A 20848-nucleotide genomic window follows, 5' to 3' on the forward strand; every position below is an offset into this window, starting at 1 on the left:
ACTTAATTTTCAGAGTGCTGTTTAGTTTAATAGTACATTCCAGCTAACTATAGTGAAACAGTTTACTATCGAGTCTTTATGTCCCTTAAATGTTGCTACTTTCTAGTTTATGTAGATTTTCTATAATGGCTGTAATTGTAGCACAGCAGCTAAAACCAGTAAATCGACTTAAAGATTGTAAGAAAACAAACTCTATAAAATAAGAGGCTTAGATTTTTCTGCTAATTTCTTATAATTTTGTTGACTTAAACTTTTAAAAACGTAACTTTATGTTAAGATGTTTTATTTTTGATTGAGCCAACAGGAAATGTGCATAAATGTAATTTATTCAGCTTTATGTTGATTGTAGTTGCCATAACTGGCCTGCAGAGGGCAAAGAATCCTCTGTTTGTAGCTCTATAAACAGCTAGGGTTTCTAGGTTTCGCCTCCAAATCAACCAATAAAAAAAGTTTTAATCATTATGTTAGCTTAGTTTAGTTTAGTTTAGTTTAGGGAGAAAACAAACAGTTTAAAATAAGAAACTATCCTCCAGCTATGGTTTCTAAAAATGTTACTTTATGTTAGAGCAAAAAGTATGTTTTAGTTTGAAGATAAAAGTGTAAATAACTAATTAATTTAGCTTTATTGCAGTTACCATCAGCGACCACAAGAGGAAGAAAAAAGATCAACTACAGTTTATTTCATGGCAGCAGTTTATGTCCAGGTACTGTTACTTTAACCAGGTTAACCATTTAGGTCACAAGGTCTGATAATTTGGGAAAATCAAGTTGTTTCCTATAATTTTAAGTCATAGGTCTGTTCAAAATTTATTTGAATTAATTAATATCAAGTAGTTTTAGAATAAATCCTGATGGGTTTGTTGAAATAAAGGTAAGGAAAAAGGTAAGGACGGCTGTTTGGTCCAGTTGCATCCATGCTAGTCCTTAAGCAGACCAGAGGGTGTTCATTGGGAGAAAAGGTTTTTCAGTCCAATCAGCGTGTGTGGTGTAGCATATGTTCATGTGTGTGTGAGGCTATTACTCATAGAAAACTGGGCTGCAATTCAGACTGCTGAGCCCTAGAGTCACCTTTCCCACATGCTGTTCCTATAGGCGGAACCTGGGAAGGCTGAGACATAGTGTGCCCCTGGTTTCAAAAACATGCTATCTTTTAACACCGTAAGGTGTTAAAAGACCCTAACCCCTAACCCTAACCCTATACCCTACCCTAACCCTAACCCTAACCCTAACCCCCTAACCCTAACCCTGATATGGAAAAATGATGAAGACATTTCCTGTGATGTCGTTAGAAATAAATCATGGGAATAGTAATAATGCTGCTATTGTTTAAGGCAGCTTCACAGAGAAGCTTGGAGGAAAAACAGAGTATTTAAATGGTTGTAATTTATTTTTATTAAAACATCTTCAGTCTCTGAACACAAAAATAATCTTCATACATTAGAATCTTAAAGTTGAAAACTAAATCATACTTTAAACTCAACTTTGGAGAATGATTCTAAATCCTTTGGATTCTGCACTGAACTGTTAATAATAAACTAACAAAAAGAGATTAATGATCAAACACAAATTTAGCTTAATCACTCAACTAATTTTAACATTTGAGTTCAACAAACTAATTTTAGATAAAATGCGTATTGCATTTTGTCTAAATGCAAAAAGCTGAACCACTTAGAAGTTTATAAAAAGTCGCATTTACAATTTTAAACCCTGAGAATCATTATTTAATAAATAAAAACAACACCTATAAATTAATCCATCAGTGCATTATGCCACTGATTCTCGGAGGTCTAAATGAAAAGGCAGAAAATATTTCTGCTGTGGCACATCAAGCTCCTGACCCTCTCCCCTCCCAACCTGCATTCCTGCTGCTTTACTATCAAATAAAGGTAAAAAAAATCCTTAAAAAGACAACCATAAAAAAAACTTTAGAATAAAAAATTTCTGAAAATAAACACTTAAAATAAAAAAATATGTAAAATATCTATTTTGAAAGCTGAAATGGTGGATGCTCCAAGTGTTTCAGTGGAACATCCAGTTTGTGGTGAAAGCTTTTATTCATTTTCATAGAAAAACATTTTTTATTCATTTTCGTCTTTATGAAGGAAGCAGCAGCTGAGAAAGTAAGAACCGTCTGTCATGACTTCAGACCTGAACTGGAAGTGATTCCCATGCCTCCATGGTCAGAACATTTGGTCCAGTTCAAGAACCAGAGCGGTTCTCTTCCATAACGTTCAGGTTCTGGATGGTTCCGCTGATGTCCGGACAGAAACATGGAAATCAGAAAAGAACCAGCCAATCCCACTGCTGACCACCTCTGATGGCTCAGAGGAGACTGGGACTTCCTATTGGTCACATGACCAGCTGCTTCATCAGATTTCAAACTTCCTGTTGTCCTTATAAGGAGTTTTGTTGACGATGTTGTTGTTGGAGAGTCTAGAAACAGAGCAGAGAACGTGAGACTCACTCAGACCCACGAGGGCAGATCAGGGTTCCTCTGAGGACAAATGTCTGATGAATGTTTACCTCACAGAACCGATGGAGGCGTTGATGGAGACCAGCTGGAGTAACCCAGCAGTGGAGACATCAGTGATGTGATTGTGACTGAGACTGGAACACAAAGACAATACCATCATGTTGGGTTCTACTGGGAACAATCAAACTGGGAAAAAGCCCAGTCATATTTCAGAAATTTCAACTTCAGCAACTAAAATCAAAGTTATACCCAAAAGTTTGACTTTCTCCGAGGCTGATCAGAACCCCCACTCCAAATGTTTCCTGATAGGTCAGGCCAAAATGGCCAATAAGACCCCACCAGTCATCCCTAAAGTTCCCCAATGGTTGACCCAAACCTCACCAACTTGCCCCCTACAGGTAAAAGAACAACACTACAAATGTCCCTGAATAGAACAATCCAAGATGGCTGACACATTGCAGAATCAGTTAAAAACGGTTCTGCAGGTCCTCCACTTACACAACAGCGCCACCCTCAGGATATTTCCAATTGGTGCAGTTGTGTTCACCTTTGTAGAGCTTAACGTTCCCATTCCAAGGCAGGTGGCAGCTATAGAGCATAGCCACCATCACCACTTAAAGATGGAGATGGAACATCCAGTTTGTGGTGTATTGCAACAGTAGATGATGTTTTACAGCATCTGCACGATGACGTAAAACCTAGGACAGGGTCACCAGACTGGACCGAACCAGTGGAGTGAGGAGGAGGCAGGTGATGAATATTTAGCAGACTTCCATCTTTAAGACACGGGAGGCTGAAGAAGAAGAAACATCTAACTTTCATTTAAATTCATTTTTCTTAGTGCTGTTTTTTTCTCCTCTGAATAAATTCCCTTAAATTGAATTTTCCTGAAGTTCTTTAAAGTACGTTACAATCCTCGTATTTAATGATGCATTTATTTCAGGGTGTTGGAAGTGTGTGTATCCAATCTGGATCAGAACCGAGGTTCTGTCCCCACAGGGGACGGCTGGGACACTTACTCCAGGACCTGGACTTTGTGCAGCTGAGTGCTGAGCTGCAGCAGCAGCTGGTCAGTCAGCTGGCAGTGACTGAGGTCCAGTTCTGCTAGGCCTTCAGACCGGTCCAGCACCAGAACCAGAGCTCCACAGAGCCTCTCATCCACTGGGCTGTGGCTCAGGTCCAGTTCTCCTCCCAGGGCTCTGCACAGGGACATGGCCCGTCTCTCTGTGTCCCCCTGACTGTCCACAAGCAGAGACAGCAGCTGGACCAGAACCGTCTTACTGACTCTAAACAGGAACAACAGAGCAAAGGTCAATGAAGAAGGTGAACACGCTTCAGCTTCATCAGCTCTCTTCCTCACCTGAGTCGAACCCGGTCCAGGACAGGAAACAGCAGGTCCAGGACACTGTCCTCCACCTCACAGTCTCTCAGGTCCAGCTGTGTGTCTCTGCTGCTGTGTCTCAGGACGGTGGACACAGCCCTGCAGTCAGCAGCCGTCAGGCTCACAGGCCCGGTCCGATCCTCCTCTGACAGATCCACACAGCAGCTGCCGGACAGATCCAACATGTGCTGCAGAGTCCGCAGCAGCTCTGGTGCTGCCCCCTGCTGGCTGTCAGAGGCAGCACAGCAGAGGATGAAGCTCAGCAGGAGATTCCTGTCCACACTGGTGGGACAGACAAGAAGAAGACCAAGCGGTTGATGAAGAGGAGGGAACGGTTAATCATGTGACCAAGTCCTGATATCTGACCTGAGATCAGAAACGCTGTGCAGCAGACAGAGGACGGACTGGACGCCCCCTGCTGGCATGGAGCTCCACATCAGCTTCAGTTTCACTCCATCACTGTGTCTGAGGATGAACAGCAGAGCATCACAGTCCTCTGAGTCCAGCTCTGTGCAGTTCAGGTTGATCACATGACCCAGTGACCTCAGTAACCCTGGGATCAGGTGACTGCTGTGATCTCTGCAGATCTGCCTGATGGAAGTCCTCACTAAGCTGGGACTGGGCCTAAAAGCAGACGGGATCCACCACAACACTTTGTTATTTCCAGGCAGCAGAAGCTGCTGATGGAGGATCAGACCAACTACTTATCAGAAGACAAACCTCCATTTCTGAATCTCCACCCTGTGCAGGAAGGGCAGCAGCTGAACGGCTCTCTCCTCTAAGAACGGGTTCTTCTTCAGATCCACAGTGATGGTCTGAGCTGTCGGCTGCTGCAGCAGGTAGTGAAGAAGCTTCCCAGCTCAAGCTGCAGCAGCTTAGGTCTCCACCAACTTTATTCAACAGGGACGACATCAAGTTCTGGTCCTTGACCTCCTGGACAAGAACCAGGAGCTGCTGGAGTCTCTCTTCACTCAGTCTGCAGAGATCAGGGATTAAAACAACTGTGTCTCTGTTCTGTGTTAAGTTTCTGATGGAGATGATGAAGATGTTTACCTGAGCGAGAGAGGAGCATCATGAAGCAGCAGACTGAAGAGACACTGAGCAGGGAGACCAGACTCAGTCAGGTCCAACCGTCCGATTTTCCAGAACCTCAGCAGAGACGCCAGACTGCTGCCGACCTTCAACAGGACTCTCTGTGATGGTTGGGGTTTGGTGGAGACCACAGAAAGTTCTTTGAGGACCAGAGAACGGGCCAACCTGCCTCTGCTCACCCACTGACCCAGGAACAGAACCAGACTGCTGCAGACTCTGGACCAGACAGAACAGAGACGATGGACATGAGGACGGATGTTTCAGCAGCAGACAGACAAACAGACGTTTCGGTTCCTGCCTCAGACTCTGCAGCTGTGCAGTGGAGCTGAAGAGGACAGCAGCTGCTCCTACGGACATCTGGCTGCCTGTGAGGATCAGATCCACTTTGGGTCCACATAGACGGAGAACTCTGCCCACAGAGCTGCAGGTTTCACTGGTCAACGCTCCACTTAGAAACAGCTTGAAGTCCAGCTGCTGCAGCAGAGACTCCAGCTGCTGAACCTCCTCTCTGGATCGCTCTGACAGGAATGAACAAACGCTCTGGAAGAATCCTGAATCACAGCTGGAACACAGACAAGTGTCAGCATCAACACTCTGTGACAAACAGGAAGTAAAAACGTCCAGGACAGAGTTGACTTACATGATCTGTGAGATGTGAGGCAGACCCTGCAGGAAACTCCCCACCTCACTTTGTGGAAGTGAGCCACCCATCATCACCACTTTTTTCTTCTCTGGTTGGAGTTTCAGCACTTCCAGGAGGATGGAGGTTTTTCCCTCTGACAGGTTTGTGATCCACAGAAAAGGAGCCGACTGGAAAACCGGCTGCACTGATGGAAGCAGACTCAGACCAGTTTGAGTCTCACAGTCCTTCACCTGGGAGTACAGATCCAGCAGGAAGTCATTTTGGCTCTTGTCTTCTTCATCCACTTTCCTCACATTTAACTCCAGAGTTTCGTATCTGCAGACTGATGCCAGCATCTGCAGCATCTTCTCTCCTGTCTGCTTTTCTGTCTCTGCTGCAGCACAGAACAGATTCACTAAGAACCTGGTTCGCTCAGATACAGTTGAGCTCCGAGGACTGAAACTGAAACAAGAAGGAAACATTTAGTGATGATTTGATCTGAGCTGCATAAATATAACCTCACACTAATGCTGGATATGATGAAAAGTCGTAAACATGTTCCACCAGAGCAGTGATCTCACACCAGGAACATTTCGACTTATTTAAACACGGAAATACAAAATAAGAAGAAAATATGACGATTTGAATGTTGGCATCCTGTTAATTACAGGTTATGTTTGCATTACTTTGCTGTTACCCTGCAGACAGAAGTCCTCTGGTTTTCTAACCAGTTGTCAGATTTTGTCTGGTTTTTCAAGAAGCTGTGAGATTGACCTGGAGTCGCCTGTGAACTTTGAACTTTAGAGGAATTAAAGCTGCAGTGATGCACACTGGGATTCACCCACAGGAAATACAATGTCATGATGTAAACCCGTTTCTTCGACTGCATTTAATTTCTGATCAAATAAATATGTTAAATTAAATAATTAATTAATCACAGAAATAGTGTAATTGATGTGATACATATTTTCAATTGACTAACAATAACAATACTCTAATAATTAAATGGTAATAATTATTCTCTCCTGTTTGCTGGGCAGGCAGGAGATCTGAACAGGAACTAAAGCTTTGGGAGAAGCAGGATGTGGCATTACAGTCGTGAAATTGAAAATGTTTAAGGATATTGTGGAAACTGTTTTAAATAAAAACTTTATGTTTAGATTTTAAACAGTCATAACAAAAGCTAAAAAATAAAATAAACTGACATAATAACTCACTAAGTTTTGTTCCCTTGAGAAGTTTTGATATTACAAAGTGAGACAAACTATTACCTTCACTGGTCCATGTAACAGACTCACCTTCCATAATATTACTGCACAAAGAGGAATATCTTTACCTGAGCTGAGAGATGTGAGGCAGACACTGCAGGAAAATCCCCACTTCACTCTCTTCATGTGAGCAGCATTTAAGCTCCACTGGTTTCTTCTCTGGTTGGAGTTTCATCACTTCCAGGAGGATGGAGGTCTTTCTCTCTGAAAGGTCTATGGACCAGACTGGAGGGGCCGACTGGAAAACTGACCATAATGATGGAAGGAGACTCAGACCTGATTGAGTCTCTCTGTCCTTCAACTGGGAGTACAGATCCAACAGGAAGTCACTCTGAGTTAGAGTGCTCAAAATCTCAAAAAGGTCGTCTCTTTTATTAAAAGGGAAAGTTTCATATCTGCAGACTGATGCCAGCATCTGCAGCATCTTCTCTCCTGTCTGTGTTTCTCTCTCTGCTGCAGCGCAGAAAAGATTCACCAGGAACTTTGTTTGTTCAGGTACAGCTGAGCTCCAAGGATCAAAACTGAAACTGAAACAAGAACAAAAACATTTAGTGATGATTTTATCTCTCCAGATTGTTTGTCAAATTTAAAATACCTTTTCAAAATAATCTATAAACAGGTATTAAACATGCATTTAAATAAACCTACAGTCCTGTGTTAACCTTTGAATGCTGTTAGAAACCTAAATCTGGTATAGATGAAGACAGAGCGGTCATCCATGAGTCCTGGACTGACATGGGCGCATGAGGAAGAAGCCATTAACAATCAATTGGTCAGATTTAACATCAGTAAGAAAAAATGTGGATGTGCTTTTATTCAGGATCTGTAAACTTCAGTTTTGAGCTATAAATCCTTTTCAGATGAAGGCCCACCAGCGAGTAGACTTGCCCTCCACAGGAAGGAAGACATTGTTCCCTCTGTCCTGTTAGATCATCACTGAGTGGCTTGGCTCTTTCAAAAAGCCAGAAGGTCAACAATCTGAGGTCCATCAGGGCTGACCAGGACTTCCACAGCTCTATGGCCAGCAGAAGGCCAGCTAACATTTCTGCAGACCTGACTCATCGTGACGATAAGCTGCTTTGACTTTTACCCAAATGAAAGGCTGGTTGCCAGGTCGCTGCAGCGCTGAGTAACTGAGTAACTGAGTAACTGAGTAACTGAGTAACTGAGTAACTGAGTAACTGAGTAACTGCAGAGGGAATTTAGACATTTCATTCAGGTTGTTGGAGAACAGATCCGTCTAAAAGTTTCAGGATGGACTTAGGCAGCCCTGGTCTACAGTTTACTACAATTAATATGGATCATTTAAATTTAATCAACACGTAATATTAATTAAAAAAATTAAAGTCAAAATTTAAACAACAATCCAAAAACTGAAGAGGCTCTGCAAACTGACTGATACAGTCTGTTCTCCTTTAGAATTGGCAATAAACAGGAATAAGCATAGGAAATGTGCTGAGGGTTAAAGTCCGAACTTTGGTGATGCACAGAGATTTCAAATTCAGAGTCTGATTTACCTGAGCTGTGAGATGTGAGGCAGACACTGCAGGAAACGTCTTGCTTCACTCTCTTCATGTGAGGAGACTGTCAGCTTCACTGGTTTCTTCTCTGGTTTCTTCTCTGGTTGGAGTTTCATCACTTCCAGGAGGATGGAGGTCTTTCTCTTAGAGAGATTTATGAACCAAACTGGAGGAGCTGACTGGAAAACTGACTGTAATGATGGAAGGAGACTCAGACCAGTTTGAGTCTCTCTGTCCTTCAACTGGGAGAACAGATCCAGCAGGAAGTCACTCTGGTCGTTATAATCAGTGTAACATTCATTAAAAGGGAAAGTTTCATATCTGCAGACTGATGCCAGCACCTGCAGCATCTTCTCTCCTGTCTGCGTTTCTCTCTCTGCTGCAGCACAGAAAAGATTCACCAGGAACTTTGTTTGTTCAGAAGACATAAATTCCTCAACTTTCAAACTGGAAAAAGAAGAAAACATTTAATGGTGATTTAATCTGAGCTGCATGAATAAGGCCACACACTAGTGATGGACTCCATTTTTGATTTCTGTGAAACATGTGAAATAATGCTTTGCTGCTAAAGAACAGCTCGTCATATTTTTAGACTGTTACAGAATCACAAACACTTAACCTAAGATTCTGATGACTGAACTGTTTATGGTGCACAAGCTATAAGACTGAAATTATAAGTACACCTGTGCTAAACCCACGAGTGCGCGCATGCACACACGCGCGCGAGCGCACGCACACACACACACGCACACACACACACACACGCACACACACACACACACACACGCACGCACGCACGAACCGCTGCAGGAGGCAGGAACCATGGGACAGTATTTTATCCAGGGTTCCTGTAAACATGTATTTATTCTCCTTCGGCGCTTCGACTCACTTTTACAGCTGCTTTAAGTTCATGGTACAAGCAAATAAAACCATCAATTTAAATAAAGTTATTTAAATTGAAACAACAAATGAATATTTACTTAAAATACAATTGACATTCACAGACATTTTGGAAAAGTTTTAGTACATTTTCTGGTATTATGCACAACTTTGACATTAACTTTGTGAAATGATAAAAGATACAATTTTGATCAAATACAGATTTTGTGCAAATGGTGCAGTAAATGTCATGAAATCAGGCGTTTTGTCTAGTGTGGGAACTTAATTCAGCATTGATTCTTGGATTGGTGTCACAGAAGCTACAGATTTCTGAGATTATTGATGTTTTTGACTGTCAGGAAGTTGCTGATGATTCTAACAGAACCAGTGGATTCTGGAGAGAGGAACCAAGTCTTTCTAACTGGGGTCTGTGCGGTGCATGGCATGAAAAACCATCACTGCTGGAGGGATTACTCCACCTAAAACAGTTGGAGGCTGCAGTCCCACTACCATCCACTCCACCTCAGCCCACAGTCGGTCTCACAATATGGACTAATGAGCCTTTTTTCTGCTTTAACCTAATGTGGTTACCCAAATAATTTTTACATTTTTCTCATCCAGTGACACTGAAAACGAAAACAATTTGTATTTAAATTTTTGTATTTCAAAACAAAAATCAAATAACTACTTGATGGCTATAAATATCAAATGAACAAAAGATACAACAACCCAAAATGCCAACACAGCATTAATATAAACCTCTGCAACCAAAACATAAAATCATGGGAGGCTTTTTGCACAATATAGCCAACAACAGACACTCTCTTGTCATTTCTGACCCACCAAAAGTTAAGAATTAGAGAATAAGGCTGAACATTTAAGAAGAATACTGATTTTCTTTCATTAAACAACTTATTGCTTCAGCAAGCAGTGAGTGAAAATGAGTTCAAGTTGCTACAAAGACTAAATGTGCTTCGATCTACCTGATCATCAGCACTGACCTCCATCATCCTGAACTGTGACTTTGACCTGCTTCTTTCTTTACTTCCCACCTGTAAACCACTTTGTGTTGGTCTTTCACATTACAGGGAAACATTTTTATGTTTGTGATGAAATACGGATAAGTTCAAGGGGTGTGAATACTTTTGCAAGCCACTGTATATTGTAGTATTCATTTAAAGTATATTTGAATAATTAGAAAAGTGCTATGCAAAATGTATTATTAAAACATTACAGCTTCATCTTTATGACTCTCCAGGTATTTTATTGTGAGCATAGGTCACATGTAGCTGTAACTAACCTGAAATAATTCATGTTTATGGTCCAGTGAACATTAATTAGTAACCAGAGACCTACAGCATCAGTGTGTATTTATTGAAGTGACACTTCACTCACGTCACATGACTGTCAAGTCAATAAACTTTTAAAATGACGTCAATTTTGTTATTTAGATACAATAACATGTTGGATATTTTTAATACTTTATCTTTTGAGTTGTTCTTCCTCCTGTTTTTGTTTGTTTAACTCAAGATGCTCAAAAGCAGGAAGAAGCCCTGGGCCGTACCTGTCCCATGATCTCTGCCAGGTTTAACATAATTTATTGTGATCAGATACCAGTAAATATCTTTACCTGAGCTGAGAGATGTGAGGCAGACACTGCAGGAAAATCCCCACTTCACTCTCTTCATGTGAGCAGCATTTAAGCTTCACTGGTTTCTTCTCTGGTTGGAGTTTCATCACTTCCAGGAGGATGGAGGTCTTTATCTTAGAGAGGTCTATGATCCAGACTTTAGGAGCTGCTGACTGGAAAACTGACTGTAATGATGGAAGGAGACTCAGACCAGTTTGAGTCTCTCTGTCCTTCATCTGGGAGTACAGATCCAATAGGAAGTTACTTTGATGATCTGCTTCATCATCTTCATCTTCACCATCAAGACAGTCATATTTATTATTAAAATAATAATTTATATATCTGCTATATAAAGGGAAAGTTTTGTATCTGCAGACTGATGCCAGCATCTGCAGCATCTTCTCTCCTGTCTGTGTTTCTCTCTCTGCTGCAGCACAGAACAGATTCACCAGGAACTTTGTTTGTTCAGGTACATCTGAGCTCCAGGGACTGAAACTGAAACAAGAAGGAAACATTTAGTGAAAAGAGGATGAATGTGAATTTTATCAAAATAATATTCGTTTTATTTGAACTTCTCCTTTGGCTCTAGAACTGGTTGAACACATATCCAACTGCTAGACTTATTTTAGTCTGAGACTAAGCTCACTTAGTGTTCATTTGTTCCATGACCCAAATATTTTAATACAAACTGGTTTTTATGCTTCCATATTTACCACTACATGTCATTCTGAGTTATTTCAGGTTTATTCTTACATATTTTGGTTCAAACAAATTAATTATTAGAAACTAATTTGGCCTCATTTCCAAACTCCCATAAATGAACTTAGTTTGTCAGACAATTTTATTTCTACCATTTTACTTTTTGGTAGTGCATTGGTTTTTCTTTTTTCATTTTACTTGAATGTTACCAGTTTGGCGAATTTGTTGTTGAAAGTAATTTAACAGGAAGGCTGAATTATTTTGTTAATAATTGTATTATTATTTATCTCCTTTATTTAACCAGGTAAACCCCACTGAGATCCAGATCTCATTTTCAAGAGGGACCTGGGCAAAAGTCTGCAACACGCAGCAACCTGATTACAAAATAAAGCTAAAGTTTTATCTAATGTTGTTAATGATTGATGTTGGCATTTATTAGTTATTCACAGCTAAACCAAACCTATTGCTGCCAACATCTTTAATTAATTATTAATGTTATTTATTATAACTACAATTTGCTCACACAATGTTACATTTTATTGTCAGTTCTGAGTGCAGCATTTAATCAGAACTCACCTTCAGTTTAGTTCCCAGTAAGAAGTAAATATTTTTACCTGAGCTGTGAAATAAAAGGCAGACACTGCAGGAAAATCCCCACTTCACTCTCTTCATGTGAGCAGTCTGTCAGATTCACTGGTTTCTTCTCTGGTTGGAGTTTCATCACTTCCAGGAGGATGGAGGTTTTTCTCTCTGCGAGGTTTAGGAACCAGACTAGAGGAGGCGACTGTAAAACTGTCTTTAATGATGGAAGGAGACTCAGACCTGATTGAGTCTCTCTGTCCTTCATCTGGGAGTACAGATCCAATAGGACGTCACTCTGATAATGATCATCAAGATAATCATCCATATCATACATGTCTCTTACATTAACTGGAACACCATTAGAGAAAAGTGATGTTAGCATCTCCACCACCTTCTCTCCGCTCTGCTGTTGTCTCTGTACTGCTGCACAGTACAGATTCAGTAAGAACCTGGTTGGTTCTTCAGAATCGATGTTCCAAAGATAAAACCTGAAACAAGAAGCAAACATTTAATTTGAACTCAGCTGCATTAATACATGCTACTGACACATAGTTTTATAAATGTGTATCGATGGGATGAAATCACAAGGTAATTGAATTTTTGTAGTTTTTATTACACTTTTCTCTGAAACTGAGAATGATATTCTTAATAAATGTGCAGTAATACTTCTGAAGTTGGAAATGAACCAGTTTATCCAAACAGCTAAAAATTATGAATAAATAACACAAATCAATTGACTGTAATTATCAAACAGCTGCTGAGCTCATTATAGGAGTTACTTCTGAGTGAAACGCTGATAAAAACATTAAAGGGTTAATAGAGGAGCCATGTTGACTTATAATGGAGGCGGAGCTTCAGAAAGAGCAGGAGTTTTTAAAGAGACAGAGACTCGGTCTGAAGCGTTAAATCAGGAAGTCAAACTTCTTTTAATTCATATTTGATATGCAGACAGCATCTTCTAACAATTGAAGGTAGCAGGTGGTGATTGTGCTGTAAAATGGAAAACACATTTTACTGCCCCTTTTAATGTTCAGTGTTTGTTAAATAACTTGGACAATATTTAAATTTGGTCATGTGTGTTTCTTGCCATATTTTATCCCAACAACATGCAGCAAACAAAAATGTTCGGTGCCACCTTTGTGGGCGATAGAAACACCTTCCTCCAGGATCCAGACGTAACGCTCTATGCTACCATAAACTGATGGTGTGCTGCACTTATCTGGCAACCCTGCAGCTGAAAATCAGCTTTTCTGGAGGACATTCTAATCTGTCTCTTGATTTTCTTAAAATACTTTTTAAAGGTTCCCAAAGTATTTGAGATGCGATGTCTGTATGTATGCCTCCGTCTCAGCAGCGTCACTGCAGACATATCTTTATGTGTTTGGACCTGCTTCTTAAACATGTTTAATAAACTGTACATGGTGGAAAATGATCACATTTTAGATCCCCCTTTCAGTATTTTTGTACTTTCTGATTATCAATTTTATATTTTATTAAAATATTTTATTCAAATCTGACAATTATCTAGACTGTACCTGAGCTGTGAGATAAAAGGCAGACACTGCAGGAAAATCCTCACTTCACTCTCTCCATGTGAGCAGTCTGTCAGATTTACTGGTTTCTTCTCTGGTTGGAGTTTCATCACTTCCAGAAGGATGGAGGTTTTTCTCTTAGAGAGCTTTAATGTCCAGTCTTTAGGAGCTGACTGGAAAACTGACTGTAATGATGGAAGGAGACTCAGACCTGATTGAGTCTCTCTGTCCTTCATCTGGGAGTACAGATACAGCAGGAAGTTACTCTGATCCTCAGCAACATCATGATAATCATCATAATATTCATCATCATAATCCATGAATCTTTCCTTTGAGGGGAAAGTTTCATATCTGCAGACTGATGCTAACATCTCCAGCATCCTCTTCCCTGTCTGCTGTTCTCTCTTTGCTGCTGCACAGAACAGATTCACCAGGAACTCGGCTCGTTCACCAAAACCTGAGCTCCGAAGATCAAACCTGGAATATGAAGAAAACATTTAGTGATGATTTGATCTGAGACGCATTAACAGATCTACATGTCCTGACTGACACCAGTCTGTTCAGCATAAAATGGAAATACAACTTAAAGACGTTCAGAGCAGCTCAACATGTTTTAAACTTTGACTAACAACACAAAAATAAGAAAAGCTGCAGAAATCTGTAGAACAGATTTAGCGTCAAATATTTCACTACATATTTAACTATATTTAGTAATATATCACTAATTATTAAGAATAAGACAGACAGTCTTGGGGGAACTGTGGGTAGAGTAGTTGTCTTGCGATCAGAAGGTTGTAGGTTCAATTCCAGCTTCCTCCTGCCACGTATCGATGTGCCCTTGGGCTATGGGCTAACCCCAAATTGCCTACTGCTCTGTGTATTGGTGTATTAAAGATGTGTGTGGGTGAAAGTGACTCTAGTGTAAAATGACTGGAAATATATAAGTTCAGTCCATCTTGTTGCCAGCTGCTCTACAACAGAAAACAAAACTTTGGATTTATTTATTTTATGCTAAGAGATCGGACCATGATCTGGTTCATCTCTGCTCTGAGTCTCTGATGAAGAGACGACCTGTTGGGAAGATGTTAGGAAATGGTGACAGGAAGCAGAAGAGGGCCTTCAGGCTTGTTTGAAGCAACTGATCGGCTCGCTCTCTGCCAGCCTCATGGAGATGACATCAGAGCCATGACTGACATGAAGCTCTGTGGACGGCAGCATCACCACCAGAGCAGAGAGATGCTTCCTGAATGACAAACCCTGATCAGCAGGAAGGAACCAAAGAACCTTTAGGGAGAAGACGGGGCGTCACTGAGGAGGAAACAGTGACGCCCCGTCAATCAGAGAATCAGGAAGGAAGAAGATCTCAGGCTGCGAGCAAAAGGAGGATCTGATGGACGGAAGCCTGGAAGGAGCAAAAGAGCTGGAGACATTCAGACAGGTTCAAGATCATCATCATCATCCCACCTTCCTCTGACCCTCAGCTTAACCCTCAGATGAACTGGTTGAACTGGTCTGAACTGGTTAAACTGGTCAACCTCTGATGCTCCATCTTCCACCTCAGTCGTGGAGCTGCTGCTCCCTTTGCCTCCACTGTTCTGTCTCTAACATCATGAAGGTTCTGGAGAACCCTGTTGACCAACCTGAGGAAGCAGAGCAGCTCTAATCAGAAACCCCTGCAGTTTGTTTATCACCATGGAGACGCTATCATCCACCTGCTACATCAACCAGCTGTCACCTGGACGAAACAGCAGCTCTGAGGATCAGATTCATCTGATCTCCTCTATAGACCTTCAGTAGGTGGAGCCTCAGCCTCATCTGGATCTATAAATAAATACAATAAATCCAATCTATGTGATCTATATCTATGTCTCACTAACAGAGTGAGGGTCGAACCAGGAGGCAGCAGGAGAACCTCAGGGCTCTGGACTCTCACCATTCCTTTCTCTCTCTACACTTCAGACTTCCAGCAGTCAGACTTCCAGCAGTCAGACTTCTGTCATCTCCAGAAATACTCAGATTACTCTGCAGCTGCTGGTGGCTCAGAGATGGACCAGAGGGCAGAGAGCTTCTGGACATACAGAGGGAACAGTCAAATCATCTTGGATGGAAACGAAACAAAGGAGATGATTTCAAGAGAATATAGGTCAAAGGTCAAACTCTGTTTCCATCACAGAAGAAGAAGTGGAGGAATATAAAAAGTTCAGAGTTCATCTGGACAGATTGGAGATGCAGCAGAGAAACATTTAGAGGAGGAACAGAGCGACTGGAGGAAGAGAAGATCCTTCAAGGTTTGGATCCAACATCAGTCTGTTGGAGAGAGCGGCATCTCTTCTGCATCAGAGCCAGAAACCTGAAAAGGTTCAACAACCCGATAACGAAGGCTGGGAACCACTGACTGGTTTGGAGTGAATCAATCAGGATACAGGCTAATTTGGTCAAGTTTTGACATTACACATGAAAATAGACGTTGCAAACTAGCATGGACCACACATCTCTGAAAGATAGAGAGGTTTTCAGAAAAGTTGAGTACGAAGCCGGTTGCAATAGTTTTGTCATGTTAAGTAGTATTGGCGATGTTGGGGCAATGATGCTGACAGATATAGGAGTTAGTCTGCAGTCAGAGAGCCAGGAGGCGGTCAGGACGCCATCGCCTGGAGGCCACCAGGTGGGGCCGTTAAGCAGAACTGCCCCAGGGTAAAACCTCAAGTCTTTACCCTGCAACAGGCTTACTTTCAGAGGTTAGAACATTAAGACTAATTAGAAATTATTTATTAATTATTTTAAAAGGGTTAGAGGTTTCTACATTATACAAATAAATTATACATACTCAGAATATCTCTAATAATGTCAATAGCCTTTGGTGCAAAGTCTCAGTCCTTTAATCTCTGTAAGGCTGATAGTCATGTTGTGTTCACAGCTGTAGTTGGTCAAATTCTTTCTGTTCTTCTTTGAAGGTATTTTAATTGTTCATCTCTGCCTGTCTGCACAAATCCAGCTCTCAGCCACGCCTCCAAAAACTTTCAGCATGACAACAATGTGTTTAACACAATGATACAGAAATAATACTCATTATTTATTTAACAATTTCACAAGGAAAAGACCATATGAAGCAACATACAGTAGAATGACTTTACCAGAGCTGTGAGATGTGAGGCAGACACTGCAGGAAAATCCTCACTTCCCTCTTCTCATGTGAGCAGTTTGTCACCATCACTGGTTTCTTCTCTGGTTGGAGTTTCATCACTTCCAGGAGGATGGAGGTCTTTCTCTCTGAGAGGTTTATGATCCAGACTTTAGGAGCTGCTGACTGGAAAACTGACTGTAATGATGGAAGGAGACTCAGACCAGTTTGAGTCTCTCTGTCCTTCAACTGGGAGTACAGCCTCAGCAGCAAGTCAGTCCGACTTCTATCTTCCTTGAAACGGTTGGATGAATAGAAACTTGAAAATCTCCAAACAGATGCTACCAGTTCCACCATCTTCTGTCCTGTCTGCTGTTCTCTTTCTGTTGCTGCATAGAACAGATTCACCAGGAACCTGTATTCTTCTGAATTGTTTGATGTCGGAAACACAAAACTGCAAATATAATGATACAAAAGAAACTGTGGTGTTAAAATGTTCATATTTGCAGGTTCAGTCAGGCTAAAAGGGCACAGAATCATCTTGGCTCACCGTATTGAGCTGATGTTTGATAAAACCTCTACCAGGTACTCATGCAGACCCCTTAATCTTGGAGCCCAAAGGTGCTGGTACAAGCGGACATCGACCTTTGTAGGAGCTTTCTGCATGACCCTCACAGCTCTTTCAAAAAGCTGCTTTTCCCCCCTCACTGGAAGATGTATCTGGTTTCCATCAAGGTTCAACAAGGCTTCATAGTCCATCTGTGAAAAAGCAATAGTCTCAAACATGTTGTAGAAAAAGTAGTTTTGACATGAAAATGTTTCAACAAAATGATAAATGAACATTTGCCTGCAGACTTTGGTTGTCTATTTGTCCTTCACTGAGAAGCACAATCTTCCAGAGCTGCTGTTGAAAAGCGCCAGTCCTGCAGTTTAAAAATACATTTAGCATTAAACATTTCATAACTTTCTACAAAATATGATTCTGAGCATTAGCAACCCCTTAAAACTTGTTTCACTGTACCGTTCAACATTTTGGAGGCATCTACGCAGTTGTCTCATTCCTTGTGCAGATATCGTCACATCCTGAAGGTTCAGATTTATTTTCCTGTCCGTTGATTGACTGATCACATAGGCCACAGCGCAGCAGGAATGAGGGTCCAGATTCTTTCTACTGAGGTCAATATGATAGTTCAGTTTGTCCAGAAAGAAAATACAGGGTTCAGAGCTCTGGGACTCGTACAAACATTGGCATAAGAACAGCATCTCCACATGACGCTCACTGCCATGAGACAAAACTGTGTCAATCAAGTCTTTAGTGACCCATTGCTGTGTTTCCTTGAGCTCCTCAGCTGGAGTCAGACAGATCATCAAACTGGGACTCTTCTCATTCAACAAACGGCACATGAACGGGATCAGATGCTTCATGTGTTTCTTCTCCTCAGTGAGGAACTGCTGCAAAACCTCCCTGATCTTATCAGGATTCTTCAAAGCCCACAGAGCTGCAAAAAACTCCTGCATGGTGTAATGGAGGAAAGCGTAGAGGGTTATGGTTTCAGTAGGAGCAACTTTCACATCAAGAGTTTTCAGGAAGGAAAGGACGCAGCTGTCTTCACAGGAAAGTTCTTCCAGGTTCACAGTTTTTCTTTCGGTTGCACTAAAAGCAGCTTCAGCCAGAGACAGGATTTCATTGCTCTTGGTTTTGATGAACTGATTGAGATTCTTCATCTTGATGTTGCTGCTGTTCATCTGGAGGCAAAATCGAACAATATTGATGTATATTTCAGTGACAGTTCTGGGCTGCAGAGAGTCTTCAGATGAAAAGCTGGCAGCCACCATCAGTGCATACATTGGAACATGACAAAGAGTCAACAGCTCCACGTTACTCAGGACCTTCCTGTGATTTTCACCCAGAACTGAAGACAAATATCTGCTTATTGTTTCCTCACTGAAGCCTTTCACCTCCACTCTGAGCCAGTATTCAGGATGGAAGTCTTTCTTATCCTGATCCTCATCTTCTGGTCTGCAGGTGATGATGATTTTTGCATAAGGCAGCAGAATTTTCTTAATAAGTTTCTTCACAACCAATGAAGTGAAATCTGTGACTCCATCTAAAATGATGATAAGACTATCAGAGTGGCTCTTCATATCTGTTAATATTTCGTCTTTGCCTTCATCCGGTTCACAGTGCACATTAAACAGGAGATCCTCCAAACTCATGGTTGGTGGGATGTTGGTTAACTCCCTCATGTCAAAGTAAAACATGTAGTCCAGCTCCTTGTCTCTTTCTGACCACAGTCTCAACATTTCATGACTCAGCGCCGTCTTTCCCATCCCAGGTTTCCCAACCAGGAGGATGTTTTTATCATGTTTCAGCAGGTCACTGGGGGAGATTTCTGGTTTGCTCTCTGGAATGTAAGTCCTTAACTTTTTAGAACGATACATGTTGCTTTTCTTGTTTTTAAATGTCTTTACTTTGGATGGAGTAGTTGTCCCTTCTGTATTTAATACAAGTGAATAAAATGACAGTCCAGGCTTCTTGTTTTCTTCAAAAAAAATTTCACTTCTCCTCCAAATATCGTTAGAACATTTTTCTGCTTCTGACTTCAACTTTGCTTGATATCTGTGGCACGGCGTTGGTCCTGAGATTAAATAATGATAGAGAATCAAATTGAAATGAACTTTCACTTCACTTATATTGCCCTCACTTGCTAAAAAAAGATATATTTCACACAAAGTGGCAAAAACTCTAAATATCTGGATCTAGTTAAGTAAAAAACAATGACACTTTTTAAAATGAATCTTTTGGATACCTTTGATGTAGTCAACATAAATGCTGTCATCGTCCCTGAAAGGAAAGCAGCTGATCCAGTGATGCAGATCAAATCTTTTAGCCTTAGTTGAAGCTGAATGCTTGGTCTTGGGGTGAGTAGCTGGTAAGGTTCTGCTCCTCGTCTCATAAAGAATCCTCAGTAACCTGTAGCAGGCTTCTTCCCCTTTCTTAGTGACTGAGTCCAGTATTGCTCTGGTTCTGTTGAAGTGACTTTTCTCTGCCTCTATGTTGCTGACCTCTTCTTCCATGAGAACGTTCTGCTGATATAAGTTCTCCAGAATCACTGACAGATTCATCAATTGTCCAACCAGGTGAACTCTGGCCCCCTTGATATAATCCGAGGCAGACTGCGATGAACAAGCCATGACTGCTGACTTCAGCCTGCTCTGCAAACAAACCCAACATCACTGACCCGAAAAATACAACACCAATTTATTACTATGCCAGTTATAAATAAGTACCAAACTTAAGGCAGTACCCACACCTAACACAAACACTTTATCGGTTAAACTTCTGTAATACATGTAAATCAAGTGCGAAATAGAATAAGAAAGCTTTAACAGGTTACAGTTTCAGGAAACACCGATCATTTCTGCATTGTTGATAGAACAGGAATTCAGCATAATGAAGAATTAATATTCACCTATTTTAAACATATTTTTAGCTGGACTTTCAATAAACATTCAGGTTGAACTTATCTTGCTATAAAGACAGACGACAGTACTGGCTTAAAAACCGACATGAAAATGTTCGACACGGAGAAAATAAAAATATAAATCAATACATAAAGTAACTCTTCATTAACAGGTAGGCTTTTTATATGTCAAATTTTACATTTTCAAAGCGAAGATAAAATGATGTGGAACAGATTAGTGCAATAAATATAGACGGACTTCCGGGGTAAATATAGTAACACAGACAGTTTAAAGAGGACTTCACAGAACTCAAACTAAAGATATTCATCAATCAACTCGTCCGTCTGCTCTAGAACATCAAAACAACGGGCTCAAATACAACCTTGAAGAAAAGACACGAAATACGATAAGGAAGAATTACCGCAAATCGTGACACCGCACCTACTACTGGCACTTCCGGTGGCAGGTCTGACACCTGCCACAAGTGCCACTGCGTTCGGGACTAGCTGCCAGTGCTGCCGCTGCGTTCGGCTGACTTCGGCTGACCTCGGCACCTCGTACTGGCACTTCCGATGGCAGGTCTG

General features: G+C 41.2%; 1 protein-coding gene across 1 annotated transcript; it reads right to left on the bottom strand.

Annotated features, from left to right (window-relative positions):
- Window positions 1-1368: 1368 nt before the first annotated feature.
- On the bottom strand, window positions 1369-20511 carry LOC106919570 (uncharacterized). The gene is given in 20 exon segments (XM_088012547.1): window positions 1369-2433; window positions 2524-2607; window positions 3493-3759; window positions 3834-4136; window positions 4221-4478; window positions 4575-4705; window positions 4707-4830; window positions 4908-5162; window positions 5245-5508; window positions 5587-6030; window positions 6905-7363; window positions 8354-8803; window positions 10866-11360; window positions 12179-12634; window positions 13682-14155; window positions 16813-17253; window positions 17350-17558; window positions 17647-17722; window positions 17821-19438; window positions 19610-20511. Coding segments are annotated over 20 exon segments (7257 nt in total). The 5' UTR covers window positions 19995-20511; the 3' UTR covers window positions 1369-2369.
- Between the last annotated feature and the right edge of the window lie 337 nt (window positions 20512-20848).

Source organism: Poecilia mexicana, unplaced genomic scaffold (genome assembly GCF_051168715.1).
Source record: "Poecilia mexicana isolate PSO_F unplaced genomic scaffold, ASM5116871v1 scaffold_2, whole genome shotgun sequence".
In the NCBI taxonomy this organism is placed as follows: Eukaryota; Metazoa; Chordata; class Actinopteri; order Cyprinodontiformes; family Poeciliidae; genus Poecilia; species Poecilia mexicana.